The sequence below is a fragment of the Melopsittacus undulatus genome, chromosome 8 (assembly GCF_012275295.1).
Source record: "Melopsittacus undulatus isolate bMelUnd1 chromosome 8, bMelUnd1.mat.Z, whole genome shotgun sequence".
Classification (NCBI taxonomy): Eukaryota; Metazoa; Chordata; class Aves; order Psittaciformes; family Psittaculidae; genus Melopsittacus; species Melopsittacus undulatus.
This window is the reverse complement of record NC_047534.1, coordinates 51,938,119-51,959,717: the sequence shown is the minus strand read 5'-3', so window position 1 is coordinate 51,959,717 and position 21,599 is coordinate 51,938,119. Positions and strand designations below refer to the sequence as shown.

The following is a 21,599-nucleotide window of genomic DNA, read 5'->3' as shown; positions in this document are numbered from 1 at the left end:
TCATATGGTGCAAAGGGACAAGGCCAAAGAGGAGTCTAGAAAGCTTTATATGAATAATTTGCAAGGCAAATAAGAGCTCCACAGCAGTCAACACAGACAAACTGAATGGTGCGTGGGAAGGCTGCAAAATGCACAGTGTTCTACCCAAAATTGTTTGTTTTCTCTGTAGTAGGATTGCTATAAGTGACTGGAACGCTTTCATTTATCTATTCCTTCGGGTTTTGCTTTATTTTGCTCCTTTAGAACCTACCCTCATACGAAGCTGTTTGGCTTGAAATGACTGAAGACATTCCTGTTCCCTTGTGCAAAGGCAGCGGTAAATCTTTACAGCAGTTCTTACAAGCGGAGAAGTTTAATACGTGCTCATTGCTTTTTGTAATCTAAGAGCAGCTGTGCTGAAAGACAATACTTGCTAATTGCATTTCCTGGCTCATCCCTTTCCAGTTGGAGGATAAAATATGGAAGTTTGGGTTTATTTTTTCTTAGTACATACAGCAAAATGTATTCACAAGAACCTTTGTTCCCCCTGAACTATCTTGTTTATTTAACAGATGATAGAAAATGGGAGACTGTCAAAAGGCCTAGTTACAAGAGTAATTTATAAGCTACATTTAGCTGTTGATCTGGCAGCCTGGCTTAGTGCGGAGCCAGAATACATCCTGGCAGGTAATAATGTAAGTCTGCAGCTCTGGCCCACTCTCCAGCAGGCAGGAGCAGGATACAGCTCCTGCTGGTTCTGCAGTGTCTCTGGCAGGCACCACACAGAACGCTTGGCTCTGCCTGACAAACATGCTCCCATAGGGAGAAATTTGCTGGGTTTAGTAATTCTTTTTAACCTATTTTGGATGCAAGTGGATGTGTCTGTGGGGAAAACTATTCTGGTCACTTAAACAGAAGCCTCCTGTGAAGAGCTCAATGGCAGGGAGCTCACTCTGACTCCTCTCAGCCCCGTAACTCACTGCATCACTCAGCTGGATTCCAATGAACTAAGCTCTTGGGTGATGTCCAGCCTTTGCTGAAGCTGATGGCAGCTCTCCCACTGGCTTCACTGGGCGCAGGGTTTTATCTACCACACTGCTAAATCATCACAATGGCTTTTATCAATGAGATCTGTCTAGCTTTGGCTTGCTCATTAGGAGAGATCATGATGGACAGTTGGTTTAAAAGGAGAGAGAAACAGGGAGTGTGATCAAACACTGCTCTCACAGCAACAAGGCTGTTACTGCCTCTGTGCTATCAGAGATGTCTCTGCACTTGGGCATGCCACATAACTGTACCTGCAGCATCTCTTTAACTGTTTTCTATCAAAATGGTCTGATTTAGCTTAAAGCTGCTTCCTGGTTAACATTTAATATAGATTGTTTCAGATGGTTGGGTAGAGATGCAGCTCTGTCTGTGGTTGTTGGACTGAGAAAACAGCTCCCCTCCAGCCTTGTCAATCTCATATGCAGCAGCAAAACATGTCTGCATAAAGGCTTGTCTGTAAGCAGTGGTGTCCTTGATTAACTCTGTGTGTGTATTTTAGTCCCATTTAATACAAGCACTTGCTTGGGAAAAGCATATCTGTAAAGCTAATCCAAGGTCAGTTAATGTGGTACTTGTATTCAAACTTTAATCCTTGTTAATTTTCAAGTCTAGATGAGATTCAAGACTGCTGAACCTGACAAGACCAGAGCAGACAACTTAAAGGTTAGCTGAAGAACTCCTTACAACTTGTTTAATCGCGTATTTATATGCTGGGATACTGACTATGTCTGCCTATAGCTCTGAACTCTCACATAAAGTTGGGCCCCTGGGCACATGTGGGATATAAATGTAGCACCGAGGTCCCATTTCACTTATAAGGGCTACTGAATAAGAAAGCTCAGCATTTACACTCCACCTGACATCTTCAGAGTCTTCTGCAGGTATGTGAGACCAAGGTGGTTTATACATTAGGTAGCAAGGGTTTGATGAACTGCTCATTCAGCCATCCCTCTCCACCTCCCGTGATTTGAACGATGGCTTCAGCTTCCTCCAAATGATCCTCTGGATTGGTTAGGCTCTTGGATGGCTCTGCTGTTACATGTCTCCATGGAATGGATTTTACTTTCAATAATGTCTCATAACTGTCTTTAAAGAGGTTTATGGCTCAGCCTTATTCTCTGGGACACTGACTGTTCCCTGCTAATCTCCTGTAGAAACACAGTTATGGGTTCACACAGTATTTCGGTTCTCCTCAAGCTCTAGAGTCAAGTTAATTGGGCACAATTGACCTGTGTTAGAGAATTGCTATTAGATGAGTAATATTTAGCAAAGGAAATAAGGTCTTTCTATTCCTCAGAACATGCTGGGAGTTGTGGGGAGCGACAGGAAATGGCAGCTCCAGAACCGTGCAGACCCAGCCTTAGGAAGAGGGTTGATTTAGGGATTGGGGAAGTGCTTTGTGATAACTGAGCTTTGTAAAATCACAGTTCCTGCTAAAGGAGAGCTAGACTGGGGAAAACGTGATGGAGTTTTGAGCGTTATAAGAGGCAAAAGTACAAGACAGAAGAGAAACAGCTTTTATAGAAATACAGTGCCAGATCCGTGATTGTAATGGTGATTGCTTTTTTCTTAGCAAACACTATTGTCATATAGCCACTAAAACCTGATTAAAACAGGCCAGTGATAAATAGAGCAGGATTTCCTCAGAACACGCTTGTGTTTCCAACTGGAAGCTGCATGCTGAAGGCAGGTCCAGTACACTGAATGATGACTGGACACGACACTAGTCCACAAGACAAAACCAAGGTTTGTAACATCACCAAGCAGCTCAAGACACAGAAAGACTGGAATTGTTTTTGCAGAGCAGTTTTATGCAGAGCAGCTGAAATGTTGCTGCTAAATCCTGGAACTTTAGGGCGCTTTCCCAGTTTCCTTTCAGATACCAACCCTCTTGATGGGGTAAAACACATCATAAAACCAGCCTATTAGTACAAGGCTCTATATACTTCAATGCAAGTACTGCCATATCAAAATTGCTAGTCTTAAAACATCTTTGGGTAAAGTAAACTTCCTGAGAGAACTATAGGTGTCAGCACTCAGTTTAAAATGGGTATGTGCTTAACTCTACTGAGACGTGAAGTTTCACTGAGGTCAGCAGCACTACTTAAGTCAAGTTACATTTGGAGGAGTGTCTTGAAGGTCAGGCCTCAAGTACAAAAGTACTTCAGGTTCGTATTGGCTTGCTGGATAATACCAGCAGCAGGCACCTGGATTTGCAGAACCAGTGACATGATGTGATTTGCTATGGCAAATAATGATAAATCTACCTCATGGAAGCCTGAGCTCTCTCTCTTAAACCTTATGTATTCAGATAGAGTGTTCCTCACCTTTAAGTATGTTTCTTGTAATTCCAAACATTTTAATGCCTGTGGGCCTGATTCTGCAGTCAGACTTTCAAGATGCACCTCTGGTCCCTGCTGGACTGTGCTAGGAGTGTATCACTGCTCTGGTTTCTCCAGTTAGGAATCCTGCTGCTCAGGAGCTTAGCTCTCCAGCAGGTATAGTACTAGCTCTTCAGGTGGGACCAGGATCACCACCTTAACATGGATTTTGTGATCTGTAAGAACTGCAAAGTCAGGCTTTTTGGGGCAAATGGGCTTAGGAAGGGGCAAGTGTCTATCTCTGCTCACCGGCACTCAATGAAACACTGGCCAATCTGGTCCTGGAGAGTTTCCTTGATGTTGAGCCCCTCTGCTTCTCTCAGCTTGTTTTTGATGGCTATCTCATCATCTCTCTCCTGGATCCCACCTTGCGGGGCACTTACTTGCCCAGCATCCATCTGCAGAAGACTCATTGACCTTAAGTGAGGAGGTAGGCTCTGAAAACAAGAGTAGAAAACAGAATAGATTAATTAAAACAAACTTAGTATGAATTGGAAAGCCAGGGTTAGGGTTAGGGTTAGCTTAAGCCTTAATTTCTTTGCAGTAAGCCAGGAAAAATCCTTGTACTCATAAAACTTGCCAGGATGCACACAATGGTCTATTGTTAGTGTTTCAGCATTAATTAACAACACTGCAATGTACAAAGCCAGCCCTTCCAGCGTGGGATCCTAGGATCTCAATGCGACAGGTGAGAAAGCTGCTGCTCTGCAAATGCCAACTTTATCCATGTCAGAAGGGTGCCAGAGGGTTTTTAATTGAATTTCCAAATGTTTGGACTTCCCATTGGTATATTTTAATTAGCCAGCATTGTGTTTAATTTGTTCACTTCGATTTTTATATGCACTGCTTGGTCACTGGTTTCCTGGTATTTTGTTGCAGCTGGTCCTATTCCTGTAGGAAATCAACTTCCCTTGAGGAACAACAAGCACCAAAAAGAATAAACAACCCCCCCAGACACTGTAATAAAAATCAGAGCTCCCCAAGTTTCCCATGATTTGATAACCTTGGCAAGAAGGGCTCCTAAGCCAGCTTCAAGCCTTACATTGACTTCTGCTTTGTGATTGCTTTTACATGTGTAGTTTGAGAGAGGAAAATGAAAGTCTTGCTGGTATGCAAATACAGAAGCATGAAAAATCCCACCTGTGTGGGTGGTCTGAAACCTTGCACTTTTAGGCTGCAGTGGTTGATAAAGCTGAGATGCTCCCAGTGTTTTACGAGCGTCTTTCTACCTTGGCAGTACAGAGGATAATCTCTGTTAAAAATTAACTTGTAAATCAGCTTTGGGGTTTGATTTGCAATTCCAGAAGGAAGTTTTTTCCCGCATAGTTGGGAAGTACTAAGCATGAAGCCTTGGGTGATATGGTTTAGTGTGAGGTGTCCCTGCCCATGGCAGGGGGGTTGGAACTAGATGATCTTAAGGTCCTTTCCAATCCTAACTATTCTATGATTCTATGATTCTATAGTCTGATAGTACAGGTCAGATTTGAGACTGGAACAGATGATAGCCTGGTTTTGTGCTATGGTGTCCTTTACTCTTCCAAGCTGGTGACTGACATATAGGTGGCAGCATATGTGAACAAAAGCCTCAGACCGTTGCTTTGCATAAAACCTCTGTACAGTTCTGCTCAGGCCAAAGGTGGAAACCTTTGGAATGTACAGACCTGGTCCTTAATCAGCACATCTCAGCCTGACTTAGGAATGCGTTCTTCTTGCTCTGGTGATGTATGTTCTAGAGTGTTCCAAGCCCTAATTCCAGAGGTCTCCCACAAAGACAAAAAAGCTTCCATCCAAGGCTGGGCCAGCTTAAATTTAAGATTTTTCTCTGTGCTTCGACCAGGTTCCAAGAATCACTAACAAGTGCCAAGCAAGTTTGGTTTCGGAAAGCACACAGTGGGATTGCACACTGTCCAAAGTAAGCGCAGAGGCCCCATGCAGGAAGGCAATTTACTGCTTTCCCTGTGTTTGTAATGTGTGGCTTGTCAGGGCCACCAGGAAGAAGAGATTCAGGAGGTAAAAAGAGGAGCAGCATGCTTCTGAAAGGCAGCTGCATGTGCTCTTTTCCCGAATACATCATAGAATCATAGGGACCTTAAAGCTCATCCTGCCATGGGCAGGGACACCTTCCACTAGAGCAGGGTGCTCCGAGCCCCTGTGTCCAACCTGGCCTTGAGCACTGCCAGGGATGGGGCAGCCACAGCTTCTCTGGGCACCCTGTGCCAGCGCCTCAGCATCCTATGACCCAGAATGTTGCCTTTCACCCTGAGATGTCACCTTTGGTCAATTCTCACGTTTCCATGGAAGTGTTTCCAATCTTCACCTTCACCAGCATTTTTTTTTGCTCTTTCTTTTGTTTTTCAGCATCATCTCCATCACCAGTATCAAATGAACCTCAGAATAGCCAGATGTGACGGTGCTTTCTCAGGGCTCATTTGGAAACCAGAGGAGCACCCACGAGGTCTGCTTCCCAGACTGAGATCTAGAAACAAGATTCCCTTCCCTCTAGGCAGTTTCCTACTCAACCATTTTCTTCACTACAGCAATGCTCAAGAGAACTGCTTATTAGACAAGTTCCCATCAGTACAACTGCCTACAGGTATCGGTAGCAGTGTTACTACTGAAGACATGAGCCAGCGCAACTCTTCCATATCTCTGTATACTGCCTTATATCTGTACTTGAGTCATGAAGCTGGTGTGGACACAGGTAGCCCTAAACTAGCTGGCTTGGATGCTGATAGCAACAAGGCTACCGAACCTGCTCTGGATGGCAAAATCCAGCCAAGCCCTGCGTAAATACTTGTACAGCACCTGTCTGAGTGTTATCACAGTTATCAGTTTATCTCCTGATACATTGAGCTGCGCTCAAAGCCCTAAGGCTGATGTACAGATATAACCTTGTAGAACAGCTTATGAAAAGAGATCTTTTGTATTTGCCCTTCATATTTTTGTCATTTTCTTTTCCAAAAGCTGCTTTCCTACAAGAAAATAAAAGGAACAGGAAGCACTTCTACCAACAAGAGTCCAGCTATCCACCTTTGAGAACTCCCTGAAGGAAGTACTGAATGGGAACAGGAAAACTGGTAAGATTGTCCTCTCATTTGACCATCTTCTTTTCCTAATCCTCTTCATCTTTATGTTATTAATATTTTCCTAAACGCGGGTACATGGAAAAGGGTTTATTTGCATGGAGAAGGCGTTCACATGGCTAATGTGAAATGTGCTGTTCCTTGATTGTTTCCATAGTTGGGAAAGCAGAGCTGGCTCAGACCTAGACAGGCAGATAAACTGGGGAGGGAGGGTAAGGTGTTCGAGAGGAGCCAACAAGATAAGATGATGGAGCAGGCATGAAAGGACACTTGATCTGAGCAGGAGTTGGCACTGCCAGGCACACTGTTGCAATGAGTAGCAGGGAGATGCATTACCAGCAGATGACATCCTCTGAAGCTGGTGGAGAGAGCTGCCAAACATAGGGCTCCTCCTGCAGTGGAAATGCTTTGGCAATAACACGCTCCAGCTCGGATGCGTGAGGGAGAGCACGAACTGAAGAGCAGAGCTGGCAGTGATAAATGAGTCCTGAAGGATCCGTGCCTGTCTGATGTGGAACATACGCACCACAGCCTGTTCTTGAGTGAAGGCCAAGAGGCTGGTGCATGTCAGGAGCCAAGCACTGGCTCCTGTTCTGGGGGAGGAAGAGGAGGAAAGCACTCAACAGCAGTGAGGAAATGGTGCCATGAGGAGACAATGTCAAAACGAGGGACTAAGGTCTTCAAGCACTCCTGCATCTTCAGAGACAGCATCTATGTGACAGCCACGGTGGAGTGTGTATTCTCTTGTCAAGGAGCAGACATCAGAAGAAAAGGATGCCTGAAAAAGCTTTGGCCACCTCAGGAAGCAAGAGAAAACAGGCAGTGGAATGGCAGGAGGAGTGCCAAGGCAGATGGACAGTGTGAGAGGATGGTTTCAAACAGCTCCAGCAGGAATGCCTCCCTGCTGGCCAGTCGTTGACCCCTGCCTTCCAGTGCTGTAGTGCTGCACATCAACTTTCCATGTGCGTCCACATGTTTGTTCTGGAGAGTTATACTGAGACAGCATGATGAGTGCTGCTTTCATAGCCCTCTACACTTAACATGCACATCAAGGAAGACAAAAGCCAATTTATTTCTAACATCACTTCTCTCAGCGCCTCTGATGTTTCTGCTTCTGAATCAAGAGGAGGTATTCGACAGTGTAAGCCACTAATAAATAGCTTTTCCTTGGGGGAAGAAGCATTTTCCCATCTTTAAGCCATTTCTTTGGCCATGTGAAATTCAAATTTGTTAACTTGCCCCACAAACAGCAACTCATTTAGAAACAAATTACAAATATTAAATGGAGACAGTGAACTTGATAATGCAATGCTGCCCCATCAGTTGTAGAATAATGCATCTTAATGAAGGCTTCCCATGTGAATAAACCATTATATTTACAAGCTTTTCACAGTTAATGACCCAGAACTGGATAACGAAACTCACATTTTTAGTGTGGTCTTCTGTCAGCAAAAGTATACATATTAATAATTGATGTTGCTGTAGAAATGGGACATAATGTGAAGATCCCTGAGTTTGTGGGAAAATAGGACTACATGGTCCATTAACTTAAAATGCTTATCTAATGTTTGATAGGCTTTGTCTTTAAAATCCTTGTTTAAATTAATAAGGCAAAATGGACATTTGTCTGAAGCAGAGTTTCATTCCAACTCATCAGTCACAAGTATGCTGAAGGGAATGCTGTAAGATTCCTCTGCTCTTTCCACCTTTCCCCCCTATCCTCCACATAGAGAATTTGGGTTTCCTGAAAGCAAAAGACCCACCAAAGGGGTTCCCTCCCCCTCCCAGGTAAGCTGATGTGATGAAAGTCCCTATGGATATTCCCTTTTGACTTAAGAACCCCGTTGCACAGATAACTCTCCTATCCCGTCTTCCTGCTTAGTCAGCTCAACAGCTCTTTCCAACACAGACTGCTTTATTGTTCATTATAAAGCACTTAGAGGTGTGCAGCCTGGCTAAACATGCTTAAGGCTACAGTTCTGCATATAGCAGGTCCCATGCTGTGGAACTAACTGCTCTTCAATTGTTCCATTATGACTGCACTTAGAAGGAAAGATGGTCTTCATTTCAATGAAATAAATACATTTCATTTTACTTCAGGTTTTAAGGCTAGCATTCATATTATGTCTGAAAGGTAGATTTACTGCAGCTTTTATTACTGGGTACTTAATTTAGGGCAGTGTCTTGCCTTAGCCCTGAAACAGCACAGCTAAAACACACGCTGCATGGTTTTATGGGGCTTCTTCAGTAAATGTTCTGCTACAGAGAGGATTGCCCATAATCTTTTGAAAGATACACTGGTTGTATAGCATTTTGCTATAGCTTTTCAGTACTATAACACAGTTTGCTTATCTGGAGGACTTTATTTCCTAAGCAAAGTAAGTAGTTTTAAAGTAATTGGTTTTAGGGGTCACTTTCACCAGTAGTGAGCATAGGCAAGTAAATCCTTAGTAGTTTACTACAAGAGCTTGCCACCTAGGCAGCTGAGGTGCTGTTACTTACCGCTGTTATTCTACTGGCTTTTAAACTGGGATGCAAATTATCTTTACAAGTTTGGATCTTGCTTTTCTCCATGTATTTTGTCTGGCTGTGGGAAGGAATGTGTTTTAAAGAGGTCTCCTGTCTTCCGAGGACTGTATTCATCTAAGTGCCATGGTACACAAATGGTGATAGCCACATCAATTATATGGCTGAATTCCTAAATTAGGCACAAAAAAAGGCACAACTAAGCAAAATGTATTGCATTCATTAAAGCTTCTCTACTATATGATTCACTTCAATAGGCTTTGCCAATTAAAGTGTCATATGCATTCAAACAAAGCATTAGAAGGAGAGGCCTTATTGGAAAAAAAATATTAAAAATGTCTGTTTTGTGTAATATATATTTATAAAACTATTGACATGCAACACTTTCTATTAAGATAAAGCGAAGCTGAAGTGAAGAAAACGTATTCATGACTGTGTAAGTTTATATAATGTTGGTTATGTTTATTTCTGATAGTATACCTGGCTATGCTGTTAACCTTCTATTAACAATGGCAAGTATGCTTTGGGCTCTGCCAGGCAGTGATTTCATTCTTAGTGTGGTTCCAGCCAATGAAAGCCAAATTATCTAGCAGCTGCCTTGCTTCCCAGCATCCTCCTGTTTCCAAAATAAGCAGGTTTAAAATGTCTATTGAAAACAGGACAGATTAGTTATCACTATGTATATACACATGTACGCCTGGTGAAATAATGTGTAACTTTGTGCTGACATCTAAAACGTCATCCAGGTTGCAAGTAAAACAGAAGTCAATCTTATGCTTGATAAAAGCAGGCCTGGTGTGGCCCACTGCTGTAACTGCCCATTTTCAAGAGCTGAAGAAACCTTTTCAATGTCACTCACTCGTGGAGTTAGCAGTTGGTTAAATCCCATCTAGTATTTATGTAGCTGCAGTCTATGGTGTTTACACAGAAGGCTATTCTGGGAAATGCTGATTTTCTTCCCTGACTGGATGAAATGAATTATATTTATCAGGAATTCAAAGCACAAGGAGTGTTTGGTAGAATGTTTTCTCAGATATAAATAAAAGCATTTTCCAAAACATGCCTAAATTAGGGTATGTTTAAAAGAGGTAACAAGGAGAGAACAAGGTTTGTTTTTAAGACTACATAGAGCCTTTCACGTGGAAAGGATATAGAGTAAGGAAGAATGAATGGTGGAAATACTGTGTGAGAAAATCAGAGACAGCAGGTATTGTGCCACCAAGTCCTTGGGAAGGTCTGAAATCACTGAATAGAGCAGTGTGAGAGGTGTGTTAACTATAAATCAATAGATGCATCTGTGAGACAAGAAAGACTTTATATATATGTGTGTCCAAAGCACGCAGGGCTCATTCCTATGAATTGTTTAAGCATGTAGAGCACTTGGCTCCAATGGGATTGATTACTCGTGCTCATTAAGAGAAAATGAGCAAGGGGCTATCCAGGCCTTTGGACTGCTCCTGTCTCAGAGTTGTAACAGCAGGTTAAGCCCCTAAATAGGGATGGATTTTGTCTTGTCATCTTAGGCTGTTCTTAGGCTGCTCCTACCCTTCCATAAATCAGTCTGACCGAAAACTGTTCATCCTAACATTTTAGGTTACAAACAGCTCCTGCTCTTTCCAGCAGGCTGTGTTCTGAGATTGTAAGTGTAACTTCCTGCAGGGGCTATCCTGTTAGTAGAGTGTTAGGGTGAGTGTTGAGTGTACATCCACCATTAGGCTTGGGCTGTTTTGCAGCACGTTGAGACAAAGCAGTTGCCAAAATCCAGTTCACACATCCAGTTACACCAAGCTGATAGCTAGTTTGCACCACAGCAACATGAACCCACCACAGCAACCTCCAACTGGGGTGTTTAGTGATGGAGAACTTATAAATGCCAGAAACAGACAAGTGGAAGTATGCCCCGGTTTATAAACTGCAGCAATGGTATGTTATAACTGACCTTTCAGGGTAAAACAGAGCAAGGGAATATGGGGTTTTGAACAGCACAAGCATGTTTTCAAGACAATTTAATGTGTTTTCTTGCAATGTCATTGTGGCTTAAACGGAGCCCTATGCCTGGAGCTGTGGTTGCGGCGGTCATGCTGGAGCTGGTAGTAAACAGCATTGTGGCAGCAATGTGAGGAAGATCAGGAAACAGTTATCAAGATCTATGTGCTCTTAGTGAGGCTCACTTCTCTTTACAAATTAAACCAGTCTTGCAAATTGTGATTTATTGGAGATTTAGGAAAACATGTGCTGAGGGAATCATGCTGTTTCTGCAATTAAGCTTTAATAAATAATAATAATAATGAAGCTTTACTTGTGAGCCAAGAAAAACCTCTGGAACGTAGGCTTCTACTCTGTCATCAAGCAGAGGATGAAATAGAATTGAATTCCAGAAAAGATACATTATCTTTTATGAAGCAAGTAGACAGTAAAGAAAATAATACTGAATTAAGCAAAAGACTTTTGGGCAATTCTGGGTATTTCCATGTATTTCCATGGTTTTAGGCCTACACAACTGAAGTTTTCTAAATAGCATTATTTGGAACTTCAAATGGACTCTTTTTGCAAAGCAGTCTTTGTATGAAAGTAACACAGATGTTTTTAAACCAGCTATAATTATAAGAGATATGATACTTATTGCAGTAAGAGTCAAGTCTCCTTTGGGATGGGCTTGGAATAATGGATGGCTGGGTCTTCTCATTTATCTAAGTCGTGCAGCATTAGAAAAGCAAATTGAACATATTTACACATGAAGATCTGTGGTCATTTTTTAGAGGCCTGACGTGATCATACATCAAAGGGACTTGACCTTTGGAGCTTGCTGCCTATCTATCAGTGTGAACCAGTGTCTGCCTGCCACCCGCTTCCTTTGGACACCGCAGAAGGGAATGCAGCATGGAAAGTAAAAGGGAAACCCAAATGGGGGATATAAAAACACTGGGAAGAGGAACAGATTCTTTTCATTCACAGCTATCATTTTTTCCCCTATATTCTTTGATTATTCACTTGATAAAGAGGAATGAGTCAGAATGCAGAGCTGCAGACATCAATTCTCTTGCTCCTGAATTGAGGTCAGGAAATGAATACATTATATGTGTTTTGTTTTAATTCCCTTCATCCCTACGATCATATAGGTTTCCTCCTCATAAACTAGGCTATTTACATCCTGCTAAGCAGTTACTCCTACTATCGGCCACCATGAAAAGAGTGCTTGGCTGTGAACCCTGCAGTAACTGACACCAGACTCAGATTTCCTTCCTAGTTTTAAGCTTCAGCAGAAACTGTCATGGGATTTGACAGGAAACAATCCCTTGTTTTCCTAAAGATGTGATTTCTAATTCATTTTCAGTACATCCCAAATATTCACCATTTTAGGTCTGGGATAGTTAAAATCTCTGGGAATCTTCTTTGTCTTACACAGAGGAGATAGCCAAAGCTCTGTTTAGCTATGCTGGCCACAGTTACAGTTGAAGACCAGCAGATACTAAAGACAATAATCCATAAGGTGTTATGTGTGTTTAACATGGCAAAGCTTAGGTTAATGTACATGTTACTTCCTAAAGTTAAGATTTTAAGGTCATTCTTAACTGATGATATGTATTTGTCAGATGTATGCTATAGGTACAATTAGTTGTCATAAACCTATAATGTAGCTAAAGGGCAATTCCATTGCTGGGCCAGAAAATAATCCAAATAGTCTGGGAGAAGCAGTAAGCATGTTTTAATTCAAAATTAAGTGATTAGTTTATAAGTTAATAATTTAAGAGCTGCAGAACATGGAGGTACAAATTCATATACCAAATACAGAGCAGTGGTAAATGTTTCTGTAATGTGGTGCTGGGAAGCAGCTTTACTAGAGCCCTTGTAGGGCTATTGGAGTTGGAGAGCTGTGAGGCTTGACACACATTAGTGCCTAATGAAGGCAGTGATAGCAAAAGAAAACAACTGTGAAGAGTTTATCCTCTTTCTCAGGTACTTGCTAGGAAGGAAGATGTTGGTGGGAAAAGGAGATGTGCCTTCTCCAAGAGGTTCCTTCTGGAAAGGATGCTTTGGTTTCTTTCATCCTGTGCAATCTAAGTGACCATGGAGAGCTGTTCATTGCCCTGTGCTTTTACAGTATGAACATGAGGAATATTTTGATGGATTTCTGGAGTTACTGCTATATTAATTTGGTAGTTCTTAGGTCCCTTTTCCCTGCTCTTGATGTACATATGCAGTGGCTTGCAAAAAGGTCGAAGAAGATTTAGTTGCTTTAATTCTACTTCAGAAATAAGGCAGCTCAAGTGTATTGGAATTCTGAATTAAAAAATGACTAATCAAATGTCCTTGCTCTGTGTTCAGTTCCCTAGAACCTGCGGTAGATTCTACACTGCCTGTTTTCACATCTGCCATATACATTAGAGCATGTATGTATAGCACAAAAGCATGCAGCGTAAGACAAATAGTGCTACTTCTGTGCCATCCCTCATCTCAGTTTAGTTCTGTATTCCTTAGGGATGCCTTTAAAAATAGGAAGGATCTCAGAACTTAATTTGTCATCTTCTGCTAAATTACAGAAGCCCGAAGAGCAGCGAGGCTGGGACAGTTTGTGTTCTCAAGGCAGCACTACTCACCATCCCCAGAAACACCATTTCCTCCTCTCTCAGGCTCTCTGTTTTCTTGCGCTGGACACATCCACGCCAAACCTGAGTTGTAAACAAAGCTCTAATGAGATAAATGGGTCTTGTTACAGCTTCCTTTACTGTGGCAGCCACAGGAAAAAACAAATAGAGGAAGGAAAGGCACAATATACAATTGAAACTATTGCTCTTTAACAGGTTGCCATCTGCTATTTCTTTTTTAACCAAACCCTGAGGTTTGTTGTCTCCTTACTCTGGTAGATGTAGGTTTTCAAACACAAAGTGTTGAGGCTTAAGATTTAGACTGAGCTCCTGTTCTCCTTTCTAACTGAGCTGAATTACTTGTGTAAGGACTCTTTCTGAATTCAACAGTGATATCCCTTTGCCATCTTTTCCGGGTATGGAATGTAGTCTTTCCCTGGAGATCACAGGAAAAGGCATGAATTCTCTGAGATGCACTGGATTCCAAGGGGGATGCCAGAGGGAGCAACTGAGGTCATAAAAATCAGACTGGAGAAAGAACATCTAGGTTATAAAGTCATCCTGCATTGCCAGGGCAGGACTGTTTCCATTGATCTCCCATCTAGAAACCCGTCTCATTTTGTGAAGTGATTTAAATGATGTATGTCGCCTTGCTAGGCACCCCAGAAGCTCTCATTATGGAATGCTTTCCATCCTGTGAGCTGTGTTTCTGCCTACTGCTGTTCTGGGCAAAACCTTGTCACTTGGTTCTGCCAGAACACTTGTTAAATCAGAGATTTCACCTTTTGAATGCGAGTGGCAGCATCATCTGGACTCAGACCCATCTTGATCTCAACTTTAGGCTGTTTTGCCCTCTTCTCTGCAAGGTAAATTCGATTCATGAATGCCGCTCGACAGCGGCCTTGGCGAGCTCGCTCTGCAACCTGGATAATTTTAATGGCTTCTTCAAATGTCATGGCCTCGACGGGTTCCTTCAACAGCACAGCCAAAAAGGAATGGTCAAAGACAAGCATTAGAGTTGGGTGCTCTCTTAATTGCCTACTTCAGTTAGGAAAGGAAAGAACAAATGAAATCTCTTGTGCAAATGTTCTAAGAGAAAAGAACAACCACCTGTCACAAACAGCAGTGATTCCTGTCCTAGTGTTCTCCTAAAATACCTTTGAAGTTTGCTGTCTTGTGATGTGTTTTTTCCTGAGGACCTTTAGGAGATTGCTCGATGAGTTGATGTGTGATGAGGAAAGCCTGATGCTACACTGGGAAGTAAGAATGGCTCTGTGTGCTTTATGAATCCTGCTCAACTTTATCTGTTTGAGAAGACACAAAGAACACGAGGTCTTTGTCCCATTAAAAGGAGAAGTTCTTAGGCTGTGGGATATCTTCCTTACACTTCTCTAAAGGAATGGATCACTGGGTGTGCTGCTGGGACCCCAGCCCTCTTGCTGAACAGGACAGGGCCTGGGTAGCCTAACCTAAGTAGAAAAGGTCTGGGGTAAAATAGATCAGAATAGTACAGCTGGAGAGAGGGACTCCCCCTTCTCAGTCCTCAGCATCCTGTGCTTCCCATGAAAAAGCTGATTATTGTCCTTTCTTGACATTAATCCCCCTGTTGGAGTCAGTTCAGATTTAATGCTTCTCTATATATTGTGTATCACTATGCTATACTTTCAGCAGGGCTTTCTGAAAGAGAATTACATAGAAGCAAAAGTGACCTGCAGAGCAAACTCCTCTGATGAGCTCAGCTGTGTTTGGTTTATGTTAGACTGTTTGTAACAGCACTGACATGGACACTGAAGAATACCATGGTCTGTTACACAGTGCTTAGGAGTGCCTGAGTGCTTGTGGCTTGCTATGGTGCATGCGGAAGTGCTGACAGCCCTCCAGCAATCCCAGTGGTGACTGACCTGGAAGGGCAGTACAGGACACTGGACCTGTACTGTGTGAGATTATCTGTGTTTATTGAATCCCTGCGTCTCTTGGGGCATCTTGGCAAGGGAGCCCAGTGCTCCCAGGTGAGCTGGCTGCACATCAGAGAGTCTGATCTGTATTGGATGCTATGCTGAAAAGGGGTGAGAGCAGAACTGTGGGAAACAGAAAGGCTTCCAGATGTAATGCCCTGAAACAGAGGATCTCCACAGGCCATCAGACTACGAGAAGAGCAGAGAATTTACCCAGAGATCTACTGGGGGGGCCAAGAGGACTGCAGCTGCCCATTAAAGTCATCCAGCAGAGAGCCTGTGCTGTCTCTGCAGCCTGACTCTGTCTGACTGGTGCTGTTTCTTTCCCTGGGAACCTTCTCTCCATTGCTTTGTGGGATCAATCCATAGAATTTCCCCACCAGCACGGTTACTGGTGGGGAATTCACTGGTTGGGACAGTGCAGCAGTTTGACCAAGTGGTGTGATCAGGGCCTGCCTCTTATGGCTGTAACATCTATGAATGGAAGCTGTCGAGACCTATAGGCACAGTTGTTTATTTCAAGGGGTTAGCCCTGACTGCTTGTAGGCAATGTGCTTGACCAAAAGGTCACAAGTATATCAAAGCCAGAACAGGCTCCACCAGAGCACTTGTGTACTTCTGTGTAATGACTTTTGCTCTGCCAAAACTCAATCTTTTACTCCTCCTAGCAGCTGCAGCTCTGTTAGCTGTGCAGAACAGACTGGAGTCATTGTTCAGAGGTTATAACCAACCGAATGCTATCACTTACTCTGACCTGAACTTCGAGTTTTGCCTGTTCCACTTAGGAATCCTGGTTCAGGAAAACTTAAGCCCAACTTGACTTCAGTAGAACTTAATTACACGATGGGAGTTAGCTATACAAATAAAGCACCTACTGAACTTGGTCCAGCTGCTGCCCTTTCTCTGACACTCTCACATAAAGCAGAGTTGATTCAGTCTTAACCAGAGGCAAGATGTGAGTGGATATTATTAGATAGGAAACGTAAACGTGATTTTTGACTTGTGCCTTATCTGTAAACAGATTTTTACTTCCTAACTGCTATAAAAGTACTTTTAACGTCAGTGGCTTGTGTATTCAGACACATGAGACTATGGACTAAACCAGCGAAGCATCTTAACAGGTAGATATGTGCTATGCTTACCTCTGCTTGCAATCCAGCCTCAAGCAAAATCTGATCCAGGATTTTCTCCCTCTGCTGCAAGACTTCCAGCTGCTCTTTAATGAAATACCTTGGGATAGGTACTTCTAGAGCTTCCTAGCGGAAGAAATGGTTATGAGATGTTTTTGAGATCTGCGTCAAAATCACATTACTTATTAAACACCTTTACAAAGCAATGAAATTGGATTGAAATTGTGGAATACTTTGGAGTGTTGGGAATTTGACCTCTGGAACAGCTGCTGAGCTGTTACGTTGCAATTACTTAAGGCCTAATACAACCAAACAAATAAATCAGCTGAGTTTCTGAACCATGGGAGCCCAGAAATCTTTCTTCTTCTAATGGTTCAATTACATTATCAAACTGTTAAAATATTTGGCAAGCTGGACGGATATTTCAACACGATTCCCACCAAACGGAATACCTCTGGTTCTGTGATCATCTCCCTTCTTTTTTTAATCAACATGAACAATGGATCTGTTCTCTTGCCTTTTTCTTTTAACCATTACAAGGAACTAAAGCACAGTCTTGTTTGGCTGCAGGTATTTCTCTGTCTGTGACTGTGATATCTGTGACTTCTCCAAATAAGGTGTGATCAAAAGGCCTTTTACTCATTTCAAGCATTAAAAAGCTGTAACTGATTCACGTTTCTACTGTTCCTTCCCCTGCAGAACTTCACTCTTGCTGAGGAATGAAAGAACACAGAGGCAGACAACCTCCCCCAGCAGTGAAGATGCTGCAGTGACTTAACCTGGTCTTTGTGTTGTATTGAAGACTGGAGGCAAATCTTCAAGAATTGGCAAGTATATTTCTTTGAGGGTGGAATGTGTCTTCATAGGTCTGCTTCATACTCATACCATGTTCCCTAAACCCTGTTTCAGAAGCATCCACTATCTCCTCAGGCAAATCATTTATTACAAGGAGGGATGGGGAGACTGGCAGTAGTTTCCCTGTGATGCTGCTCATGAGGAGATGCACAGACAAGTTACACAATGATTTGTCCCCAGGTATATATGAACACTTAATCCTCTGCCCAAGGAGTCTAAGACAGGTATAGGACTTGATATTGTGCCATCAGAGCTCTCTGTTCTGTCTGCTGTGGAAACTGATGGGCTTTGACCTGCTCAAGGAGACCTCTGACTTGCTCCTTTGCAGCCTCAATGCTTTGGTGTGGACAGATATGGATGGGGAAAGTGCTGGCTGTAAAGGAAAAGCACTGTTCCTGCCTTGACACAGCCGCATGGTAAATGTGCTGCCTGTGAACTCCAATTTCTAGAGCAAGAATATGCATTGTGGCCATTGTAAACAGGCCCTGTGAGATGTCGTTACCAACTCCTTTGGTTGCACACTGTGCAGACCAGCACATCCCTGTTATGGCAGTTTCCAAGTGGGACTGTTTATCCCTGTTGATTTCAACAATGCAGAGGTCTGGTCTGCTGAGGTTTCTGAATGTTTACCTCATTAAGCTCTCTGTTTGCACCTTCCGACATCCTTGGTTGTTGATGGCAATGATTATATGTTGGACTTTAACAGTGCCAATCACTCTGTGATGGATTACAAACCACATATAAGAAATGAAGCGGTTTGTCTAGACACCCTCACATGGGAAGAGAGGGCTTTTACACTGTCAGGTAGCACTGTATGATGATTATCTCCCATATCTATCCTGGTCTTTAACTACAAGTGATCCTGGACTGAGACTTTTACTGACTCTAAAGGTGAGATCAAAGCCACACGCCTGGGGCTGGAAGGGGTGGGAGTGCTTCTCTTCATAACCTCTTCTTGGGGCCCAGCACAGAAAAGTGAGTGTTTATCCTTGTGGTGTTTATCCTCAAGTCAAATTTGCAGCCTTTTAGCCACTTCTGGCTCCACGTGGGATGTGGGTATCCAAATATGTTGACGATTTCCCCAGAGAATGGAATGACTGAGTGTTGGGAGGCAACTGTACAAAAACATGAGGCACAACCAACAAAAGCTGAAGCTTGGCTTTACACTGACACAGTAAAAAGTTGCCTATCTCACTGCATAAGTTCTAAAATGAGACTACTCTGTTGTGTTCTCTGCCTATAGTCAAGCTGGGTTTTAGCCCAAGATAATACAGCGAAAGGAAGGATCAGAGATATCCTTTCTGGGCAGATTCCTTCAGAAACAGAAGTGATTTGTCAAACATTGGCCAGTAGTTTTGGGGTTTAACCAATAATATATGATTATTTTATGGAGAAAAATCTGACATAAATCTCTATTCCCATCTACTATGGAATAACATTTGGAAAAGCCTCAAATCTCTTCAGTGACCCTGGTGTTTTGGTAGGAGGCAGGTTATAACAGATGTCAAACATGACTTTTCAGACTTGCCCATGTTTTTTTCTGCAGGGGGAGTTAATGATATGTCATGAAAACAAAGGGAAAGAGCATGAGAAAACTCATGGCAATGACTGCTTATCTCTATTTGCAGTACAATAGGGATGCGACTGCAAACAGAAACATGTCTGCAAGTCGCAAACCAATGCTGCAATGATGCTGGGCATTAATCTCACGTTAGAACCGGGATCTGGAAAACAGAAATGGAAGCTCCGATCCCGTTTTTAGGAAAGCAGCGGTACCTGAATGTGACAATAGGTGGAGCTGTCTGCGAGAGAAGCAACCTCCCTTTTGCTGCTGCTCTTTCCTGCTGCTTTTAGAGCACAGCTACAAACCTTTAGCCTTATTGGCATCCTCGGCCGGTTCAACGGGATGGCTGACCGGGGCTTTCACATCGGGCAGTCCTGAGCCCTGGACATCGAACATGCCCTCAGCTCCTGCCTCCTTAACAATAAGAGACATACCTCAGGTTTCTTATATTAGCTGTTTGTGGTACTATGAACTTGTAGCATTACCTGTAGCCTCTGGGAGATGCCTGAGGCCAGGCTGATTTTACAGTGATGCAAAAGAGCAGACTGAAGTGGACTGAACCTTCTTTATCAGTTGTTCATCTTTTACATAATCCCACATTCAAATAAGGCAGAGTCAAGCTGCTGATGTTAATAGTGAAGCTGTCTAAGTTAATACATCATAGAATGGTTTGGGTTGGAAGGGACCTTAGAGCTCATCCAGTTCCATCCCCTGCCACGGGCAGGGACACCTTCCACTGGAGCAGGGTGCTCCAAGCCCCTGTGTCCAACCTGGCCTTGAACACTGCCAGGGATGGGGCAGCCACAGCTTCTCTGGGCACCCTGTGCCAGCACCTTTGCACCCTCATATTAGGATACATGCAAGAGAAAGATCTACAGAGCCTGTGCTGTTATGGAGAAGCTGAAACGCAGCACATTCACCAGGCAGATCACCTTTTAAAGTCTTGCTCCAATATAAAATGCTCATCATAGACCAAATATGCTCTGATGTTTAACAGAAATGCTGTAATTCCTGATCACCCAGTACATCACTACATCACTTGGTGGGACTTCACAGACTGCAGGTAAACGTGACTGTGTTTAACATACAGGCCAGGCAAAGTCCCTATGAATTTGCCCATTAACAGAGCAGACCTACCGGGAGAAGCCTTAGATCTTCCAGGATATTATCAATGTAATGAACCTCTGATTTCTCCAGATCCACCATCTCTTTTTTCAGCTCCAGGATGCGGCCGATCACACCATCCAGCACTTGCCGAATCAATGCCCGTTTCTGCTGGTGAAGGAGTTGGTCATGGGCTGTCTCCAGGGTATGGAAGATTTGCATGTATTTGATGTAGGAAGTGGCCAGCATCCTGAACACTTTCACGAGGTCCTGCTCTGGCTGGAGGAACTCTTCTCTTTCTCTCTGGAGCTGGATGTCGAGGTCTTTCTGGGCATCTGTCCACATCTTATTGTAAGTGCTAATGGAAAAGAAGAGACTAAGTTAACCTGACATGAAAGCAAGAGTCAGCACACAACGATGCCAAGGCTCTGTGTGTGCGGACTTTGCAAAAAAAGCAAGCTGGAAATGTGAGCCATTAGGTTTATAAAGAGATTTTAGGTACAATGTGTTTAAAAAGAAACCCTTAGCAAAAGTATCTGGTTTTGGTTGTTTTAAAAATAGGAATCTTCAAATGCTGTTTTATTAATGGAAGCTTAAAAGCTAGAAACTGTTAATCTTCACCCTTAACGTGCTTAAGCATCCTTCGAATGCTGGAAGCTACATCCCCCTATAGTGCCATGAGCTTCATTCCATTGTGCTAATAGAGAAGATGGTTTCATGGAAAACGGGTATCAAAGTCCTTATGATGAGGGAAGGTCTGGTTTATGTCCCTGCATGATTGGGATGAGGACCAGTTGATGTTTCTGAAGCATGTGTTGTTTTTCTGCCTTTCTGAAGTGGTTCTCAGGGCTTATTGTAGGGTAAATGCTGTGTTGGTGCCAGTGTTAGGGTGGAACTGTGGGTGCTATTTAAATGTGAAGTGAGGAAAGTGATTTATTTCTTTGGTAGCAATTGCTGAATGTCTGGTCCAGTGGCCAGAGGACAAATTGAGGTCTGTCACCTGCCTTGGCTACCAGCTTCACTTCCAAAGCGATAATGCTGTTTACTTGGTAGTTTTGGTAGGAATTTGGTTAGGAAAATTCTTCCCTGTGAGGGTGCTGAGGCGCTGGCACAGGGTGCCCAGAGAAGCTGTGGCTGCCCCATCCCTGGCAGTGTTCAAGGCCAGGTTGGACACAGGGGCTTGGAGCACCCTGCTCCAGTGGGAGGTGAAGGGGATTGGAACTGGATCAGCTTTAAGGTCCGTTCAGTCCGAAGAGTTCTGTGATTCTATGAGCAGGTGGAGCTCTGCTGTGATGAGCATGCACTGGCTGTCAGTGGCTTGTCATGGTAACAGCAGATCAAGTGCAGAATATCATGGGAAATCATCCTAAAGGGGCAAGAAATGGACTT

The 21,599-nt window shown here is 43.1% G+C and overlaps 1 protein-coding gene across 1 annotated transcript in view; it reads right to left on the bottom strand.

The window, feature by feature from the left end:
• IQCA1 (IQ motif containing with AAA domain 1) overlaps positions 1-21,599 on the bottom strand; it is a 93,660-nt gene that overhangs the window by 63,880 nt on the left and 8,181 nt on the right. The window contains exons 2-6 of the mRNA XM_034065483.1: positions 20,244-20,568; positions 16,700-16,813; positions 14,385-14,573; positions 13,615-13,686; positions 3,657-3,844 (exon numbers count right to left, since the gene is read on the bottom strand). Of these exons, the coding sequence (XP_033921374.1) occupies positions 3,657-3,844; positions 13,615-13,686; positions 14,385-14,573; positions 16,700-16,813; positions 20,244-20,568 (888 nt within the window). The remainder of the gene's footprint in view (positions 1-3,656; positions 3,845-13,614; positions 13,687-14,384; positions 14,574-16,699; positions 16,814-20,243; positions 20,569-21,599) is intronic.